Source organism: Mustela nigripes, chromosome 14 (assembly GCF_022355385.1).
Source record: "Mustela nigripes isolate SB6536 chromosome 14, MUSNIG.SB6536, whole genome shotgun sequence".
NCBI classification, from domain to species: domain Eukaryota; kingdom Metazoa; phylum Chordata; class Mammalia; order Carnivora; family Mustelidae; genus Mustela; species Mustela nigripes.
The window spans coordinates 65832478-65849854 of record NC_081570.1 but is presented as its reverse complement, the minus strand read 5'-3'; the positions used below and the strand labels follow the sequence as shown (position 1 = coordinate 65849854).

The 17377-nt window shown below is 37.0% G+C and overlaps 1 protein-coding gene across 1 annotated transcript in view; it reads left to right on the top strand.

The window, feature by feature from the left end:
* Positions 1–810: 810 nt before the first annotated feature.
* ADGRL4 (adhesion G protein-coupled receptor L4) overlaps positions 811–17377 on the top strand; it is a 116422-nt gene continuing 99855 nt past the window's right edge. The window contains exons 1-2 of the mRNA XM_059375217.1: positions 811–1075; positions 2501–2650. Coding sequence (XP_059231200.1) covers positions 1054–1075; positions 2501–2650 — 172 coding nt within the window. The 5' untranslated portion in view covers positions 811–1053. The remainder of the gene's footprint in view (positions 1076–2500; positions 2651–17377) is intronic.

Genomic DNA, 17377 nt, shown 5'->3' with positions numbered 1-17377 from the left:
TCTGGGAATTAAGTTAAGCTAACAGGGGTCTAGGAAAATGCAGTGGAGAGCCAAGGAGCTATGTCTATACCAGAGACTGTTACGATTGTGACTTGCGTGCCTGTACCAGATTTCGTTACCGCCCCACTGAGGGCCATGACTTGTTAATCTTTGTGAGTGCGCTCTCCATACAAAAAGATTCTCCATAGATGTTTGTCAAATTATACAAAATGTACATGAAACATAAAAAAAGGTGTGCCCCACTGTTTAAAGGGAAAATCACTTGTCTGGACCGCACAAACATCAGTCATTCCTTTTCTTTAAATCAGTTTTTTTGAGGTTGAATCAACTTTATTTACTCACCATAAAATGCAACAATTTGATGAGTTCTGACAAAGGCACGTACTTTCAAAACTTGGGCTTTTTGGTTTGCTCGTTTTTCACTCAGTCATTTGAAGCACGATGTGAACCTGTAGACAAGATAGAGTGTACCCTTATTCTGCGCTCTGAAACCCTGAGTCCCCACAAGGTGCAGGCCCTGTACTGCCAAAGGCCATCGCAATGTTTGCAGGTGGGGCTCAGCCTACCTGTGGGCCCTTGGTTCTTTTTGGAAAGGTATTAGTAAATAAAAGAATTCCGTCCCCTGTAATTTAGGCTCTAGGAAGTACCCCTAAGCCTTCGCAATTCTGGATACTCTCTCCAGTGGGACAGTCCGTGGGTCTCTGCCTTGTTTTGGCTCCGCAGCCCAAAGTTTGAGGGCAGAGCTGCTGCCTGGGGGCAAAGTGAGACCTCAGAGGGTCCGCCGGAGAGCTGGGGTGGTCCAGAGGCAGGGGGTGAGGTCAAGGCGGCTTGGAGGAACCGGCCAGGGGTTGGAGGTGGGGAGGCGGACGTGACAGGCACAGTGAGGGCCTGACCCGCACGCTGACACAAAAGAGGCCGGAAAGTGTCCGGAGGAAGCGGCGCGTCACGGGGGCCGGAGCCGGGACCCTGGCGCGGCCGCCCAGCTGCGTCCCCGGTACTCGGCCCGCACTGCCAGCCGCACTCCCGCCACCGCCTGCTCCGCGGCCGCCGCCAATGAGACTCCTCCCGCTCCTAGGTGAGTGCTCGGCCCGGGCCGGGGTGCGGAGGGCAGCGGGCCTGCAGGGAGTGGGGCTGCTCGGAGGTGCAACTCGCGCGCCCAGTGCCTGGGGCCGGGTTTCTGAGCATTGACGCGGGACTTCTCAGGATGTTTTTCTCCTTGGCCTTTCAACTCTGGAATCCGATATTCAGGGCCTAGGGACTAAGTCACCTTTTTATTCCTGGATACAAAACCCCCCAAATCCCCACAGGCTCAGACTGTGACCTTTCTTTTTTCTTTCTTTTCTTTTCTTTCTTTTTTTTTTTTTTTTTCTTCTGATCTCCCCCCAAGAAATTCGGGAAAGCCAAACCAATCACACCTGGGGGAGGTTTCCTGGCATTTTGAGGGGACTGCCAGCCCAGACTTTGGGTTCGTTTAAAATACCATTTGGAGGCTGCTGTGCAGAAAGATAAATCACCTCTCTGAAACTGAATTAATTCGGTTGGGATGGTTTACACGGGACTATGCGAGGCCGGGATTTAGAATGGAAAGTTTAACAATCTCTGGTTACCCGATAAGGACAGTGTATCTCAGATGAGTGTTTTTGCGAACACTTAACTTGCATGATTCCTGGCTGTCCATCCTCAGGCAGGCGTGTCTTGAGAAGACAGGAGCCAAGGATATAAAAAAAAAAAAAGGATCGGCGCAGGCTTTTCCTTATCTTTTCCTAACAGCCCCCGGAATACCATTTTCAACTTTGTTTTCAGTAACTCTGAAATAAAGTCTTGTTCTCTTTTGTGTCTCATTTTGTTGGGTGCGTTTGTATGGTGTTGGTTTCCGAAAGATCCATCTTTGACCAATATCCTGAGTTTATCTTAAATTCCCCTAATGGAAAAAAAAAAAATAGTATAAACTTTATGATGGGCAAGGGAGAATTTAAAAAGAACATTGGAATACAGAAAAAACAATAAGTACATTTGTCCTACTGGATGTTATGATCTGTTGCTCTTCATCTTAAAATTACACAGATGTGAATTTGCAAAGACCCAAACAATCAATTCATCTTGATTTCTTTACAGAATCATTCCCAGAGGAGGGAAATTGCTTTACAATCATACAGTTTCCTTTCAAAAGAGCTCACCTCGGGAGTGAAGATACCAGTGATCTAGGAACAGTGTTTTCTTTATAGAGCTGCGCTGTTTACTACATTATAGCTTTGTTGAGATTTACTTGATAAACAGAGATTGAAGAAAGTGCTAATCTTTTTGCCTACTTGCTCTTGTGCTGTTGTTTAGGTAAATACTCCCTTGGGAAGTTCTTATAATCCATTTATCTAGATGGAAAGAAAGAAGGGTTTTTGTGTTTATTGTAGTCTAACTCAACAATGTGAAGGGGGGACTTTTCTTTTTCATTTTTCTTTCTTTCTTTCTTTTTTTTAAAAACATATTTCTGTGTTTTCCTTAGTGGGTTTTTCCACTTTGCTGAATTCTTCCTACGCTCAAAATTGCACCAAGACACCTTGCCTTCCAAATGCAAAATGTGAAATACGTAATGGAGTTGAAGCCTGTTACTGTAACATGGGATTTTCGGGAAACGGTGTCACAATTTGTGAAGGTAAACAATCTTTATTGTTTTCCTCTTTTGGATTTTTTTGAAGGATGAAATTCCAATGTGATTGGTTCTTCCTTGTCCAGAAATTAAGTGTTTTACATTCAACTGTTTGATTTCATGATATTGATTAAAAAAAAAAAACTTAATTAACTCAATAATAAGTTTGAACTTCCCACTTGAAAATTTATACTTGATTATTGATTTTTGAGGAGTCTGTGTATATCTTATTTTTGTGTAACCCTTAAAGATTATCCTTGAGGTTAAGCTGGAAAACTAAGTTGCAGAGTGCAGAGTCAATGTTTTTGTGGGCAGGAGAACAGAAAGGTCATGAAGTCCCGGCTATACTGTTAAGTGTTGCCTTCAGGTACCTTTCTTAGTACCTGACTTCCTAAATTTGAGGACAATATTAAGAGATTCAAGGGTTTTGCCTGTATACCCTGCATGATACCCCAAAGAGAGAGAGAGAAAAAGGGAATTTTGAAAATATATTCTTTCCTGAAAAAGTAGATCACATTTGTAGAACTTGAGGCTACAATCCAGAGCAAGAACAGTGGAAAAGGTCCTGGCAGGGTTCAGTTCGGCCCACTGATTTAATAAACAGAACCCTATCTGATAATCCCATTTCAGTGGTTTCTTATCTGTGGTTTCTACCAACACTCTTCCTCTTCCCTCAAGCTTCACTTTGCCCTTATTCTCTCTTTCGTTTTTAGTAGAATTTAGTTTTAACCGAGTCAATGGAAAAACATTCTGTGTAGCAGAGAGAGAAAGAGAGGAGGAAAAACAGAAAGAAAGAAAAAAAACAGTTCCAAGTCATATAAATTAGTTTAAAATATAATTAAATGGCAAGTTCAAATTAGAACTGTGTGATTTTATACTCCTAAATGTATTTAAGATAACACGGATTTTTTCTAATTAGGACAGAATATTGTACATTGTTAATATTGCATGTGTTTGCTTATAGCATAAACAAGTTGTATCTCGTGATTCAATTTGATAGGCTCTTAAAAAAGATTAAATATGCAGTACATAGTGAGACCAGACCTCATCATAATTAGTTTAATGTTTAAAAAATGTAGGGCACAGCTACAGTTGCTTAATGGTGCATTAGATCAGGCGTTTCTGCTTGTACACACAGCCGGGATTTGTAATATACTATTCTACAAGCGCTACAAAATTCTTTCTATAAATAATCTTAGATTTTTATTGTGTATTTAATTGAATGGCATTATGGGAAGTTGATAGTCAAGTGACCTTCAAAATATTGCATCAAACATATTAGTGTGCTTTTCTGCTAATCATTACAAATTGTATCATAACACTTCGAAATGGTGTTGCCTTTTAGTTATTTAGATACTTTTCAACTGTCATGATTACCATCATTAACATTCATAATTTTTCACAATTTGGACCTTCAGCAGCTAACCAGATTATAATCATTTTTTTAATGATTTTTTTTTTTTAAACGCATCTCCCATTATCCAGTACACTTGTTTTTTTTCCCTGTTGCCTAAGTCAATAGTTAGCTGAAGGGCAGAAAATACTTTCTGTTGGAAAAAAAACAACAACTTCAAGATCTTTTGGGCTGTGATTTCTTCTCACACAGAACACAATTTGTAATGGCCTTTTTTTTTTTTTTTCAAGTTCTTTTTAACCTAAAACTCTTACTTTAAACATATTATAAATTCACTTGTTTCAATATTCACTATATGAGGTATATAATGTTCCCTTAAAACTGTTCAAACAATGGTTTCCACCTTTTTTCATCTTTTATTAATTCACTGATAGACTTTTAACATTTTTCTCTGTAAGTATATTTAATATGCTTTTTAGAATTAAAACATGTGTTCTCAGCTGCTGACGACTCTGGGTTATATATTGGGTTTGAAGAGTCTTGGCTTTCTTAATCTCTAAAGAGATTTCCCACTTTTCCTACCTTTCTCTAAAATTGGTATTAGATCAATAATAACCAACCAGAGTTCTGTTACAGAGGGTGCATACTTCTTGAGGAATAAAAGTTGGTTTCTTTTTGATCTCATTACTGTCATCTTCCCCATTTCCATCAAATTTGGTTCCCCCCAGAGACCTGTCAAATAAACACTATGGTCATAACTAGACCTCACTAAATGTACTCTGTTCCAAGAACTAGTTTTGAACAAGTCATTTAGAATTTGGATAACCTGAGCCCATAGAAACAAGTTTTAATAGTAGTGATTTTATTTCACTTAATTATCTATTTATTAAACAAATATTTATTATTTTCATCATCATCATCACATCAGGATAGCTAATATTTACTGTGCCTTGAGTCTGAGATATTAATTAACACAACTCCTTCACCTATTATTATTATTCTCACTTTATTTATAAAGAAATAGGGTCTTAGAAAGGCCAAGTGAATCACAAATGATGCAACAAATAAGTGGTAGAGCTAAGATTTGAGCCAAAGTCTGTTTTCAGGGACTGTACTCTTACTCGTTGTGCTTGAACGTAAGGTCTCTGCCTAGTAGATACTGCTATGCCCTTGGATTAGGTAATAAACAAGAAATCAGCCTTGCTTTCAGGATATCTAGGCACAGTTACAGAACTTTACTAACAGCTTGATGCAGTGTCATAAAATGTATAAATACAGGTAAATTTGAGATGTGTAACCAACTGATGGGAACCTTTCCAACTGGAGGTGATATTTAGGCTGAGAGTTGAAGAATAAATAGGATTGGTTAAGACTGACAAAGTGACAAAGTCAGGCAAAATGAATCACCTGTAACAAAGGCCTAGAAGTTGAACATGGGTGGCGTGTCTGAAGGAGCCCCAAGTATTTCATGCTGGATATGTATCAGAGGGTATATCAGCTGAGGGGTCCGAGGAAATTGAGATAGGATGTCAGGATATGGATGGTATTCTCGTAACAAAGGATACCTGTTGGCAAGTATTATGTAGCTGAGTTACATGACAAACTATGTGTCTTAGAAAGAGGACACCATTAGGTAGAATAGGAATAAACTAACAAGGGTCAACCTAACCTATAAAAACAATGGTACTTTGTATAACTCATTATAGTTTATGTCATTTCTACCCAAGATAGCTTAATTTACTTAATAAGCTTTTGAAATAAAAAGTATGGATGCTGTCCTTTTTTTTATTTAATTAATTTATTTGACAGACAGAGATCACAAGCAGGCAGAGAGGGAGGGGGAAGCAGGCTCCCTGCGGAGCAGAGAGCCCATCACAAGGCTCCATCCCAGGACCCTGAGATCATGACCTGAGCCAAAGCAGAGGCTTTAACCCATTGAGCCACCCAGGTGCCCCCGGATGCTTTTATTTACAAACACCATTTTGACTGGTTATAACTAATTCTGTTGAACTCCACGTTATAGCTTGTTGCATGTGAGAGAAGTAGGACAATGAAAGCTTAAGTGAGTTCCCCAGTGTCCCAAGACTAAGGTGACAAAGCTAGGACTCAAACCCTAGGGTTCTCAACCTTCTCTAGAATACCAAAAATGTCATTATATTACTAACCATCTGGCATAATTAGTGTACTACAGGTTTTAAAACCAAATTGGTAAAACAATATCATTTTAACAAGAAGGTATTCATTATTTTCAACAACTTTACTAAGGTATTGACAGCAATTTATTTATATACTCACCTCTATGCTGACAATGTGGATATTTTAAGACAAAACAGAGAAGTGTTTGTGTAGACATTTGGGGGTACAGTTAAAGGCTTCTGAAATTGTTGATGAGATTTTCCTAAAATTTGGGTCATTTTAGTCTTTTAAACATATATTAATATGGCTATCCCTTATGCTTCTAATAAGGTTGGTTACTTTCTGGGGCACAGTTATAAATCTAGATAGCAAGACATCCCATCACCCCTGGGTAATTAGGAAAGTTTTAAAAAGGGGAGGGAGGTTAGAAGAGTTGAAAGAATCCTTCTGTACCTTTGAAACATAATATTGCTTGAGTTAAAACTGAACTAGGAGAGGGGAGAAGCAAGATAAGGGGAAGGATCCAGGACATTGTGGGTGTGGAAGAGATAGACTATCATACAAGCTCATTAAGTGGTACTGTGTTTTGGGAAGTTTCATGAAGTCAGCATGGGCAGGAGAAAAAAAAGTTGCCCCAGGTGAGGCTAGGAAAGGTCAGGAAGGCAGTAATTGACAGCTTGCATGCATGTATAAAAATCTTTCATAGTTTGGGACATGCCTAATATGAACAACATCACAAGCACTTTATAAGAAATAATGAAGTCTCAGTGCCTGCAACTCAGGGAGACATACTCTACACTTAAAAAAAAACAAAAATGGCTTTTCATCATTCTGAAATAACCATATATATGCCTGTAAAATTGGACTGGAAGGATATCATAATGAACTAGAGAACATTGTGACACTGGTAAATGCAGAGAGAGCAATGTCACAATAGCTATCTAAGAGTTACAAAGAAGAAATTGTCTGTGGGTTCAGAATATGGGAGAAATGCTAATTAAAATAATCCACTAGCATGGAAAGCTAGCATGACTCTGCCCAGGCTACAAGATAAGCACTGATGACAAGTGATTTTTTTTTTCCATAACAGTTTGTTTTTAGTAATAGAGAGGATGTTCATCAAGATGGGCACACCAAAAGTCATCAGGACAGACGCAAAGCATACAAAATGTGTGTGTGTGTGTACATGTGTATCATCAGTTAACACAGATATACTATTTAAACTACAAGAAATAACTGCAGTTTTAAATATTTAACAAAATAACAGTGTGGTAATTTCCATAATAAAGATAGGATCAGCAAAATTTAAATTGTACAAGTCCTTTTTTCCTTCTCCTTTTAAAAATAAAATAATAGCTTAAGGGAGTTTTATTTTTCTCTTCCTATATGTTGAAGGAATTTATCATCTTATGGAATGGATATTTTTTAGAAAATTTCACCTAATTATTATGGTAGAGGTTTTGTTTTGTTTTGTTTTGTTTTTCTCTATTGTGTAGCTCCTCTTGTCAACAAACGAAAGAGGTCATACTTCTAGTATGAGGAAAAGGATTTCTGGAATTGGCAAAGGTACTTTATTTATTTGGAGGAAGTTCATGGAAATCGTGTATCCGGGAATGTAAGCCTTGGGTTAATTCAGACTATTTCTTTGGTTACATTTTCCATTCAGTACAAGAAATCCCAAGGAAATATGTATCTCACTTTAAACAAATCTGGTACATGACTATCTAGAAAAACATCAGAGTTCATACTTTTTCAAGTTTGTATCAGTATTTATTTACCTAAGATTATTTGGAGGACGTAAAAGTGCATTTGTTTTACAAGAAAAAATTTGCTTCCTCAAGAATTTTTATTAACGTATCACATATGAAGGAAGATGAAACTGTAATGTTATCTACCTTTCTTCCATCGAACACCTGCCGTTGCTCAAATATTATTTAAATATCGCTTAAAAATCAGGAACCACTTCCTTCTGAGGATTGCAGTAAGAAAGAGGGAGGGAAGGAAATGAAAGAAGGCACAAATAAAACAAAGTGCTGGTCCCACTTGCTACCTGGGTCATGTGAGTTTTGCTAATCAGCTGCAAGGGTTTTGCTTTTGTTTCGTTTTGTTTTGTTTTAAGGTTTTATTTATTCAGGGACACTTGGGTGGCTCAGTCGGTTGACTGGGTGGCTCCAGTCCCACCACAGGCGCCTTGCTTAGCAGGGAGCCTGTTTCTCCCTCTGCCTGCCTCTCCTCCCCCTGCTTATGCTCTCTCTCACTCCCTGTCAAATAGATGAATAAAGCATTTTTAAAAAAATTTATTTATTCACATAGAGAAAGAGAAAGAGAGAGAGAAAGCATGCGTGCAAGCAGGGGAGAATCTCAAGAAGACTCCCTGCTCAGTGTGCAGAGCCACATGCTAGGGGCTTGATGTCACAATCCTGAGGTGAGGACCAGAGCCCAAACCGAGAGTGTGATGTTCAACCTGCTGAGCCACCCAGCCACGGAGCACCCTGATCAGCTGCACGGTTTTATATGTAAAGACTTACTGATCTGACTTGATGATGATATTTCTGCAGACTGTTTCAGAAATCGTTTTTTTTTTTTTTTAAATCCTCCAATTTCATGTTTCTCACACAGGATAGTTATAAGAATTAATGAGATAAAGAAAGTAAGAAATAGCTTGAGATCTTAAAAGAGGCTTTAATAGGAACATATGATTTCGGGTTTTCCCAAGTCATCTATGATGGAATATCATGAAAAGTTTTTTTTCAAATAAGAGTCTCATTTATTCATTTTTTTTCTTTAAAGATTTTATTTATTTACCTGACAGGCAGAGATCACAAGTAGGCAGAGAGGCAGGCAGAGAGGGTGGGGCTGGAAGCAGGTCCCCGCTGAGCAGAAAGCCTGATGTGGAGCTCCATCTCAGGACCCTGAGATCATGACCTGAGCCAAGGCAGTGGTGTTAACCCACTGAGCCACTAGGTGCTCCAAGCCTCATTTATTGTTATTCATTTTTTAAATCAGTAATATCTAGGTTAATTGGATATTTAATTGGATAATTGGATATTTAGAAACAGAGAAGTAATATCAGCATAGATAATTAAAAATAAACACATCGCTTCTGAGTTCTAATTTCAATAATCAAAAAGCGTTGCTCAAAATTCTGTGCTAAGTTAATTCTAAATAAGACTTACCATCTGTTTTGACATTATTAGAGTGCTGTTATTTTTTTTTTTCTAAGTGAAGACTACCATTTTTGATTTTGACTTCAGGCTAAAACATCAGTTCATAAAGTGTATATATGTCTGTGTATGTGTGTGTGTGTATACGTTTGTTGTGTGTGTATATATATATATATGCCATGTATATGGCATATAATGTGTGCTGACGATAAGGCATCAATAAAAATTGGATATTGTTTTTCTAGAGCTAGTTTCCATTTGTACGCAAAGTGAACATGGCAACTGTACCATCTTAAACTTTCTCTTCAGCCATTTCTTTAGGAGCTGCTAGGAAATTAAAATTAAATGGAAATTGTGCTCTAAATGTGGAATTTTTCATACATTTTAATCCCCTGTTGCTTTTCAAGAAAAATACTGGTAGAAATAAGAACAAAAGATAGTAGAGATAGCACCTTCAATACCATAAATTCAGTTACTGAGTCCCAATTTTTCTACTGTGTTTATTCTAGCTCTGATCCTTCATCAATATTTTAAGATTGCAAACTTTATGTTGCAAAATTGAGGATATTTCCTTTGTTCTGGGATAGCCCCAGTTTGATAGGACATCAGCATACTTTATACTCCTGCTTATTTCAGAAACAAATCATCTAGTCTCCGGATTATCCACCTTGCCATTATTTCTCTTCTTCCTTGTTTAGTCTTCTTTCATACTTAAATAAATAACTTTCATCTTTACAGTTTATTCACAAAACAGAATAATAATATCAATGTTGTCTTTAGTGCCTTCTGTGAGCTACACACTATTCTAAGCACTTTACATGAATTTATAAATTTAATCCTCATAACAACTCTCTGAAATAAGAGCTAATATTATCCTCAATTTATAGATTAAATAATTTTCCAGTGAAAACACATTCAAATTATTGTTTTATATAATTCCCAAACAACTCTGTGAAGTAAGTCTGCAAATAAGGAAATTGAGCCTAACTGAGACAAAAATGAATGATTTTGGTTGTAGCCCCCCCCAACCTCGAAACTGCTTTTTTTCCCCACTACCTTATCAAAGCAATTGATTAAAAAGAAAAATCTATGAAGTATGTATGTTTAAAATAACTTAAATTCAGGGAAGTTAAAACAATTTTTTTAAAAAAGGTTTTATTTATTTATGTGAAAGAGAGAACATGAGAGGGGAGAAGGTCTGAGGGAGAAGCAGACTCCCTACTGAGCAGGGAGCCTGATGTGGGACTTGATCCTGGGACCCTGGGATCATGACCTGAGCTGAAGGCAGTCACTTAACCCACTGAGCCACCCACGTGCCTATTAAAATAATTTCCAAGTTTCCCTATCTTAATGAAACTCATCAGATATAACAGATACAACAGTTGAAACTCATCAGATAGAATAGATATAATAATTGAACTCTGTTCATCCATCTCCATAAAGCCCAGCATACTGACAGTAAAAGGGAGTTGGGCATGAGAACTCTGTAAATTAAGAGTGAATGTCTCAAAGCCGAAGCCAGTGCTATAAAACTAGGCAGTCCAGTGTTCACAAGAAGGCTGTCTGTGAGAAAAGGGTGCTTTTTCCTTGTGGTGATATCCTATTTCCTTCCCAGAAAGGGAGAGGCAATCTACGTGACTGGTGACTGATTTAGACATTATTTCCCAAAGGTTGTGCTGATTGGGCTCTTTATTCCCCATTGGTGTTTGATCCCAAATAAAGCCAAGAAAAAAACTCCAGAGGAAACTGGCATCTGCCTGGAAGGAATGGGTGAGAGTAAAAACTGATGCCAGCTTTCTGCCTACTCCTCATCTATGCTACCTGAAAGAACGCTTGGCAATTGTTCTCTTCCCTCCTTGCGCCTCCCCATACAGGGAATTCTGAGCTCTCCTGCACGAAAGAGGGAGTAATGGCTGGCAGGCAGAACCTCGGCCAAGCTACCTGTAATAATCAACATTGTTCTCTAATTAAAAACATAAGGGTCATGCAAGGATAAGCAGTCATTGGAGAAAAGCCAATAATACAAACACAAAGATGAATAAATAGAACAATTGGCCTGGAAAAATGATACTTTTAGGAAGAAAAAGCAAAGAGGTTGAAGGGAAAAGTCTGGTTTATATCTTCAAAGCGATTCTGGAAAAGTTTGCATTCAAACAAAACTGCTAAAATAGGCTTCTATGTACAAAAGAATTATCATACCACAAAACGCTTTCTTCTTCGATGTATTTTAAAACCTCTTTGCTGCTCAATTCCTCATATACCTGTTTCCTCCTCTTGTTCCTCATTTTATAGCAAAAGGCACCAAGACAATAAGCTGGTAAGGTTGTCAGTAATACAAACCAATGTTACAAATCACTAAAATCTCCGTTCCTGGGTTTCCTCTCCCACCACATAGAACAGGGAAGCTTCAAATATCAAAATTATTAACAAATCAGGACTCCTTGGTCAAGATATTCTCCTTCGTCAAGATATTCTGAGCTGATGGGCTCAGCATTCTCACCCTTTTTATAACACAATTTCACCCTTTTGTCCTCTTTTCCTTTATCTGTGCCAAGAACTCTCCCAAATTCTTTCCATGCTTTATCTCAAAAGTGAAACAAGGTAGCTAATGAGTTTTCCAATCCTAATTGTATGATTTATCTGTGGTTTTCACATCATAATGTCATTAATACAGAGCCCATCACAGTCTCCCCGTGTTGTCTGTTTTCCCAAGTGATTTCCTGAATTCACTGGCTAATACTTTTGATGGTTCCTGCCAGGCACACCAAATGTATTTTTCTCCTCCAATAAAATAAAGTTATCGTTTGATCAATATCATTCCCAAATTGAGTGGATAGTGTATAGTTGAAGGGCTGAAAAATAATATCCAATGAATTGCAGGACTGAAAAGCTCAGATAAAAAATATAAGAACAGGTCCAGACACAGAGAACCTGATAGCCATTTAATATAAGTCTTACTGAAGAAAGAATCAGACAAGATTTAGCAGAGGAAATAATAAAAGATCTGACAGTTTCCCAGAACTTAAGAAAGACGTGAATCTTCAATTAAAAGAGCCCTCTAATTCCCTCTAATTCCCTCCTATCTTCTATATATTTGTGCCTTCACTTCCCAGTTTATGCTCCAGGAACACCCACTGATTGATTCCCTGCTATAAGAGAGGAGTATAGTTTACCTCAGAACCCGTCACTTTGATTTATACGTTCAAGTTGTTTATTACCTTTATGCCCTTAAATAATAATGGAATATTCTGACGGAGTTACTATCAGTCTGCTCTGTTCCTGAAGCCTAGGGTGAAAACCTACTCAAATCACAGGGTCAGAATGAGAGAAAGGACTTTTGGGTAGCTGTTGCCATCAGGAGAGTGAATGACTACGGGAAACATTGTTGTCAGTCCTTTGAGACTCATTTCTCTTTTTATTTTTTTAAAAAATTTTATTTATTTATTTGACAGAGAAAGAGCCTAAGTAGGCAGAGAGAGAGAGAGAGAGAGAGAGAGAGAGAGAAGCAGGTTCCCCACTGAGGAGAGATCCTGATGTGGGGTTCAGTCCCAGAACCTTGAGATCATGACCTGAGCCAAAGGCATCAGCTTAACCCACTGAGCCACCCAGGCACCCCGAGACTCATTTCTACATTCATCTACTTTCACTTAACCTCTGCTTCCTTTAATTCTTTTTCTGAGACTAAGGAAGGGAGGGGGAGTATATTTTAGAAATCCTGTGATATTAATCATCATCTTAAAAATAATCTCCACAGGCGCCTGGATGGCTCAGTGGGTTAAAGCCTCTGTTTTTAGCTCAGGTCATGGTCCCGGGGTCCTGGGATCAAGCCCCACATCAGGCTCTCTGCTCAGCGGGGAGCCTGCTTCCCCACCCCCGCTGCCTGCCTCTCTGCCTACTTGCGACCTCTGTCAAATAAATAAATAAAATCTAAAATAATAATAATAATTTTCAAACCATAATCTTATTTTTCCAGTTCCCTTTATTAGATCCATCCCTTATATCTTTATATTCCAGGAGTTAAGACCCAGCCCTATAAATTGGAGCCTTCCGAGTATGCCATGCCCTAGTAACTAGAGTCTCTGATATAAATTCTAATATTGTTGTGCCAAGGTCTCCAAACTTGTATAAATATCCTAGTCCTGTCAGCTGGGATTCTCACAATGAGTCACAAAGTGCATCTGAGACTGTTTCTCTGTGAAATGAGATCCTCGGTGAACTCCCCTGTGTTTCAGGGCTGAGAAGTAAGCCATTAAATATAACCAGCAAGATCACTACTGTATCAGAGTCATTTGAACCATTTAAAACAAACAAGGAGGCTCTAAAATCTTGATTTTTACATTAGCTTTCCTATTGGAGAGGTTTAGTTACTGTTAGATGCTGTTGAGTGTCACCCCTTTGAATAAGATGGTGTACACATCCATTTTATGGGGAAGAGGGTTGTAACCCATGTGCTTTTATGATCACCATTTAACTAACATCTAGAAAAAAATGCTACAAATGAAACTTGTCCTTGTGCTGCAATTCCATCCAATGGATGACTGCATATTTATGAATATGTGATGAGTCAGGGATGGTGAGAATGGAAGTGGCGAAGAGGGCCAGTCTTGTCTGTTGGAAATCTGGAGCCAAATATCTTCCTTCTAAGGGTTACCTGTATTTACAGGCATCGAAATGGCTTTGGGTCTGGCTCAGTAAATGGGACAGGATAATCAATAATGCATGCACTCAGGGGAGAAGTTGGACACTTTCCATCTTGGAAATATAAGCTGGGACTCATTGTGTATGAAAGACACAGTCTGTGTTGCTCACTTTGCAGGGTTTTCTCATCTCTATTAAGAATAACTGCTTATTTTTTCATGTTCTCTTTATAATTTCTTTTTATTTTTGTGTTAATATATAATGTTGGGGTAAGTTTGAATGGCATCAACCTGCTTTTCATTAGTCCCTGGGGGAATCCCAATAGTGTTGGCTGCTTGGAGATAGTGACTAGTCCTTATTTTGATTGTATCTTTGGAAATTACCAAAATTCCTTGGATCCAATCTATAAAATATTATGGATTGTTTTTCAGTGGCTATTCTGATAGGTTGGTGTGCTATTTTTATTGTTCCTTGCCTGTGCTAAATGTATTAAAACATCACAGATGATCTTTCTACTTACCCAAACCAGCACTCAGTTTCGGCTGAATTTTAGACATTGTAACAGGCCATTATAGCAAAATTACCTTAGATGTGATGCCATCACAAATATTTTGCTTTAAATGATGAGACTCCATTATAGCCAGATGGAAAATTTTCATGGATGATCAGTGAGCATCATAAGCTTCTTATACTTTTTCCATGCTATCTTTGTTTTCTTACTTCATGTTGAGTGATCATCTATCACTCAAAGACTGAATATCATTAACTTATTACTGCTCTTTTAAGTATTTTCATGAATTAGGAAGTAGCATGTGTTGAGGCAGGGTCAGTTGCAATATTGGCACTAATCTTTTGTGATGGTCCCTCAGTTTTAGGCACCCCTGGTCTACATCTTTAGAGTCCAAGGAGTTATGTTGACTATGGTATTTCCTCTTGAATCTTGGGTATCAAAAATGCTTTTTCACAAAAATTTTAGGAAGTGTGAAATTATTGGCACTTAAACAATGATGTATTTACTTTTAATCATATTAGTACTTTGATCATTTTCTTTAATTGCAAAGAGTTATTATAATCTATGTGTTATTAAAAACACTTATCTCAAATTTATTAGTCCTTCTAATGAAGTGACCTTTTTAAATACAACTTTATTACCTGAAATTGTATTTATTTTTTAGTTAAATATTTAAGAGGAAGTTTTACCTTTACTGCATAGTGTACAAAGTGAAGGACTATTGTTCATTTTGTTTTTTATCAAGCTCTAAACTTGGTTAAAATAGAATAAATGATCACATGAAATGGGAAGAAATAAAATATTCTTACTTTCTATAGCTTTAAATCATTTCATTAGAATTTTGATACTTCTAAAATATAAAGATTATGAATAAAATATTTTAACAACAAAAAATTATTTTAACCCTTCCCAAGAGTTACTCACTTTCTTGCTCTAGGAAAGATTCTTTTCATTCCATTTAGCACTGCTGAAATCAACAAAAAAGATTACATGTTTAGGAGGCGGTGAGGAAAATGATTTGAACAACTTCTAAATGTATTATCTCAGATAATTTTCTATTTCCTGTGTGCTTGAGATGCAATTTCATATCCTGTGTTTTTCAACCATCAAACATCATCTTGGTCTCAAGGATCTGAATTTACAATAGATTTGTATAATTTGTTAGTCAGCTATAGAAGAGGACACCACTGTGGATTGTATATAGCATTTATGTAAATGTCTCAGACATTTGCAATGTTAAAAAACAGAGAACACAGCATATTTATCTGGCATGAAAATTGTTATTTTCTGAGTATGAAGATATTAGGGCAAGGTCATTGAAGTATTTCAGTTGCTTTAACTATTTTGGCCCATCGTTATTGAATATAGATAAAAGGTACTAACACTTAAATTACTGCAGTCTCATGTGTGGTTGTAAAGAAGGTGAGAATGAGGATATTAGAAGAAAAAAATATTCAGCTTAAGAAACTGGAATATAGAGAAAGAATTTCAACACGCAAATGTAACAGATGATGGTATTTTTACATTCCAGTCAAAGAGTTTTCATTAAAAATGTGATTATTTTGAGTCATTGGTCGTTGATCATTGGTCATTGGTCAGACAAGCTCAATTCCTACAAAGTCCTTTTATGTGGATTAACTGCAATGTGCTCCTGTTTTCTATATCAATATGATTTTCCCCACAATTTTATGTTTAGATAATTTATTTCTATTACCAAGAAGTCCGGTTAGTATACAGTTTCAGAGATTCTCTTTATAATTGTTTAAGAGTTCCCAAATAAATTGCTGGAAGGTAGAAAGTCAGAACTGTTCAAACCTAGTACTTACTTTAAGGAGGAAATTAACACTTTGGTCTTTTATTTGCCATGGAAAGAGATAATGACATTCTCTAGGAAGATTAGAATCTAACCAAACATTGTAGGCTATATATAGCATACAAAGCCTTGTGCCATTTGTGAAAATGCTATCAGGGAGAAAACCCAATGACTGAGTTTCTGTACTGTATTTTTTAGGTACACAGATTTAATTTAGAGATTATGGTTTGAAAATAAAATTTACTGTATGAGTGTTTTTGGCTGATAAGAAATTGATTTTGTGACCTTGCTACACATTAATTGAAATATCTGGCCATGTGTCTTGACTAGATTTAAAAAACCATACATATGTGGAACCATATTATTCCTTCACATTGAACTGGCAAGTTAATCACTTTGTTAGCTGTATAAGGAAGAAACTACTTTTTTCCTAGTGTGGTGGTGTCTGAATAATCTCTCCGTATTGCATAACAAGTGAGTTTTATGTAATTGATATTATATTTAGTTGGTTTACTATATTGAAGGTGGAGCGCTTTGAGTTATGTAAGAGTGACATATTTATAAATTAAATACAGTAATTTATATTTCCTAATATTTTAAAAGCTATATTTATAAAATCAAAAATAAGAAAGCATGTACATATAAGCCCATTAAAACATAATAAAGGTTGTTATAAATATTATTCACAAACATTAGTAGTTTTTAAGAGATTGAAATAGAATGAAGGTAGTTATGTTGTCAGTGTCTTTTATGTCTTAAATTTCAGTTTACTTAACACATATTGACTCAGGGTATGCTCACACAGGAAAAATGGATTGCAGACAGGAGTTAAAACAAACTGTGCAATATGGAAAATCTTCCCCAAAGAATAGACAAACATATTACCTGCATGAGATTCTTTAAACTGAACTAAGCTTATCTCTGAGTTCTCTTAGATAAGCTTATCACTTATCTACATAGAATTGTCCAGCCAAGGGGACATCTCTACTTTATTTCTCTTTGATGGGTATAACATAAGAACCAAAATTTGGGTCATGTTTATTCAGTACCTTCATGCTGTTGGCCCTCTGCTAAATGATTTTTAACTTACTATTAACTTAATATTAAAAATGTGTTT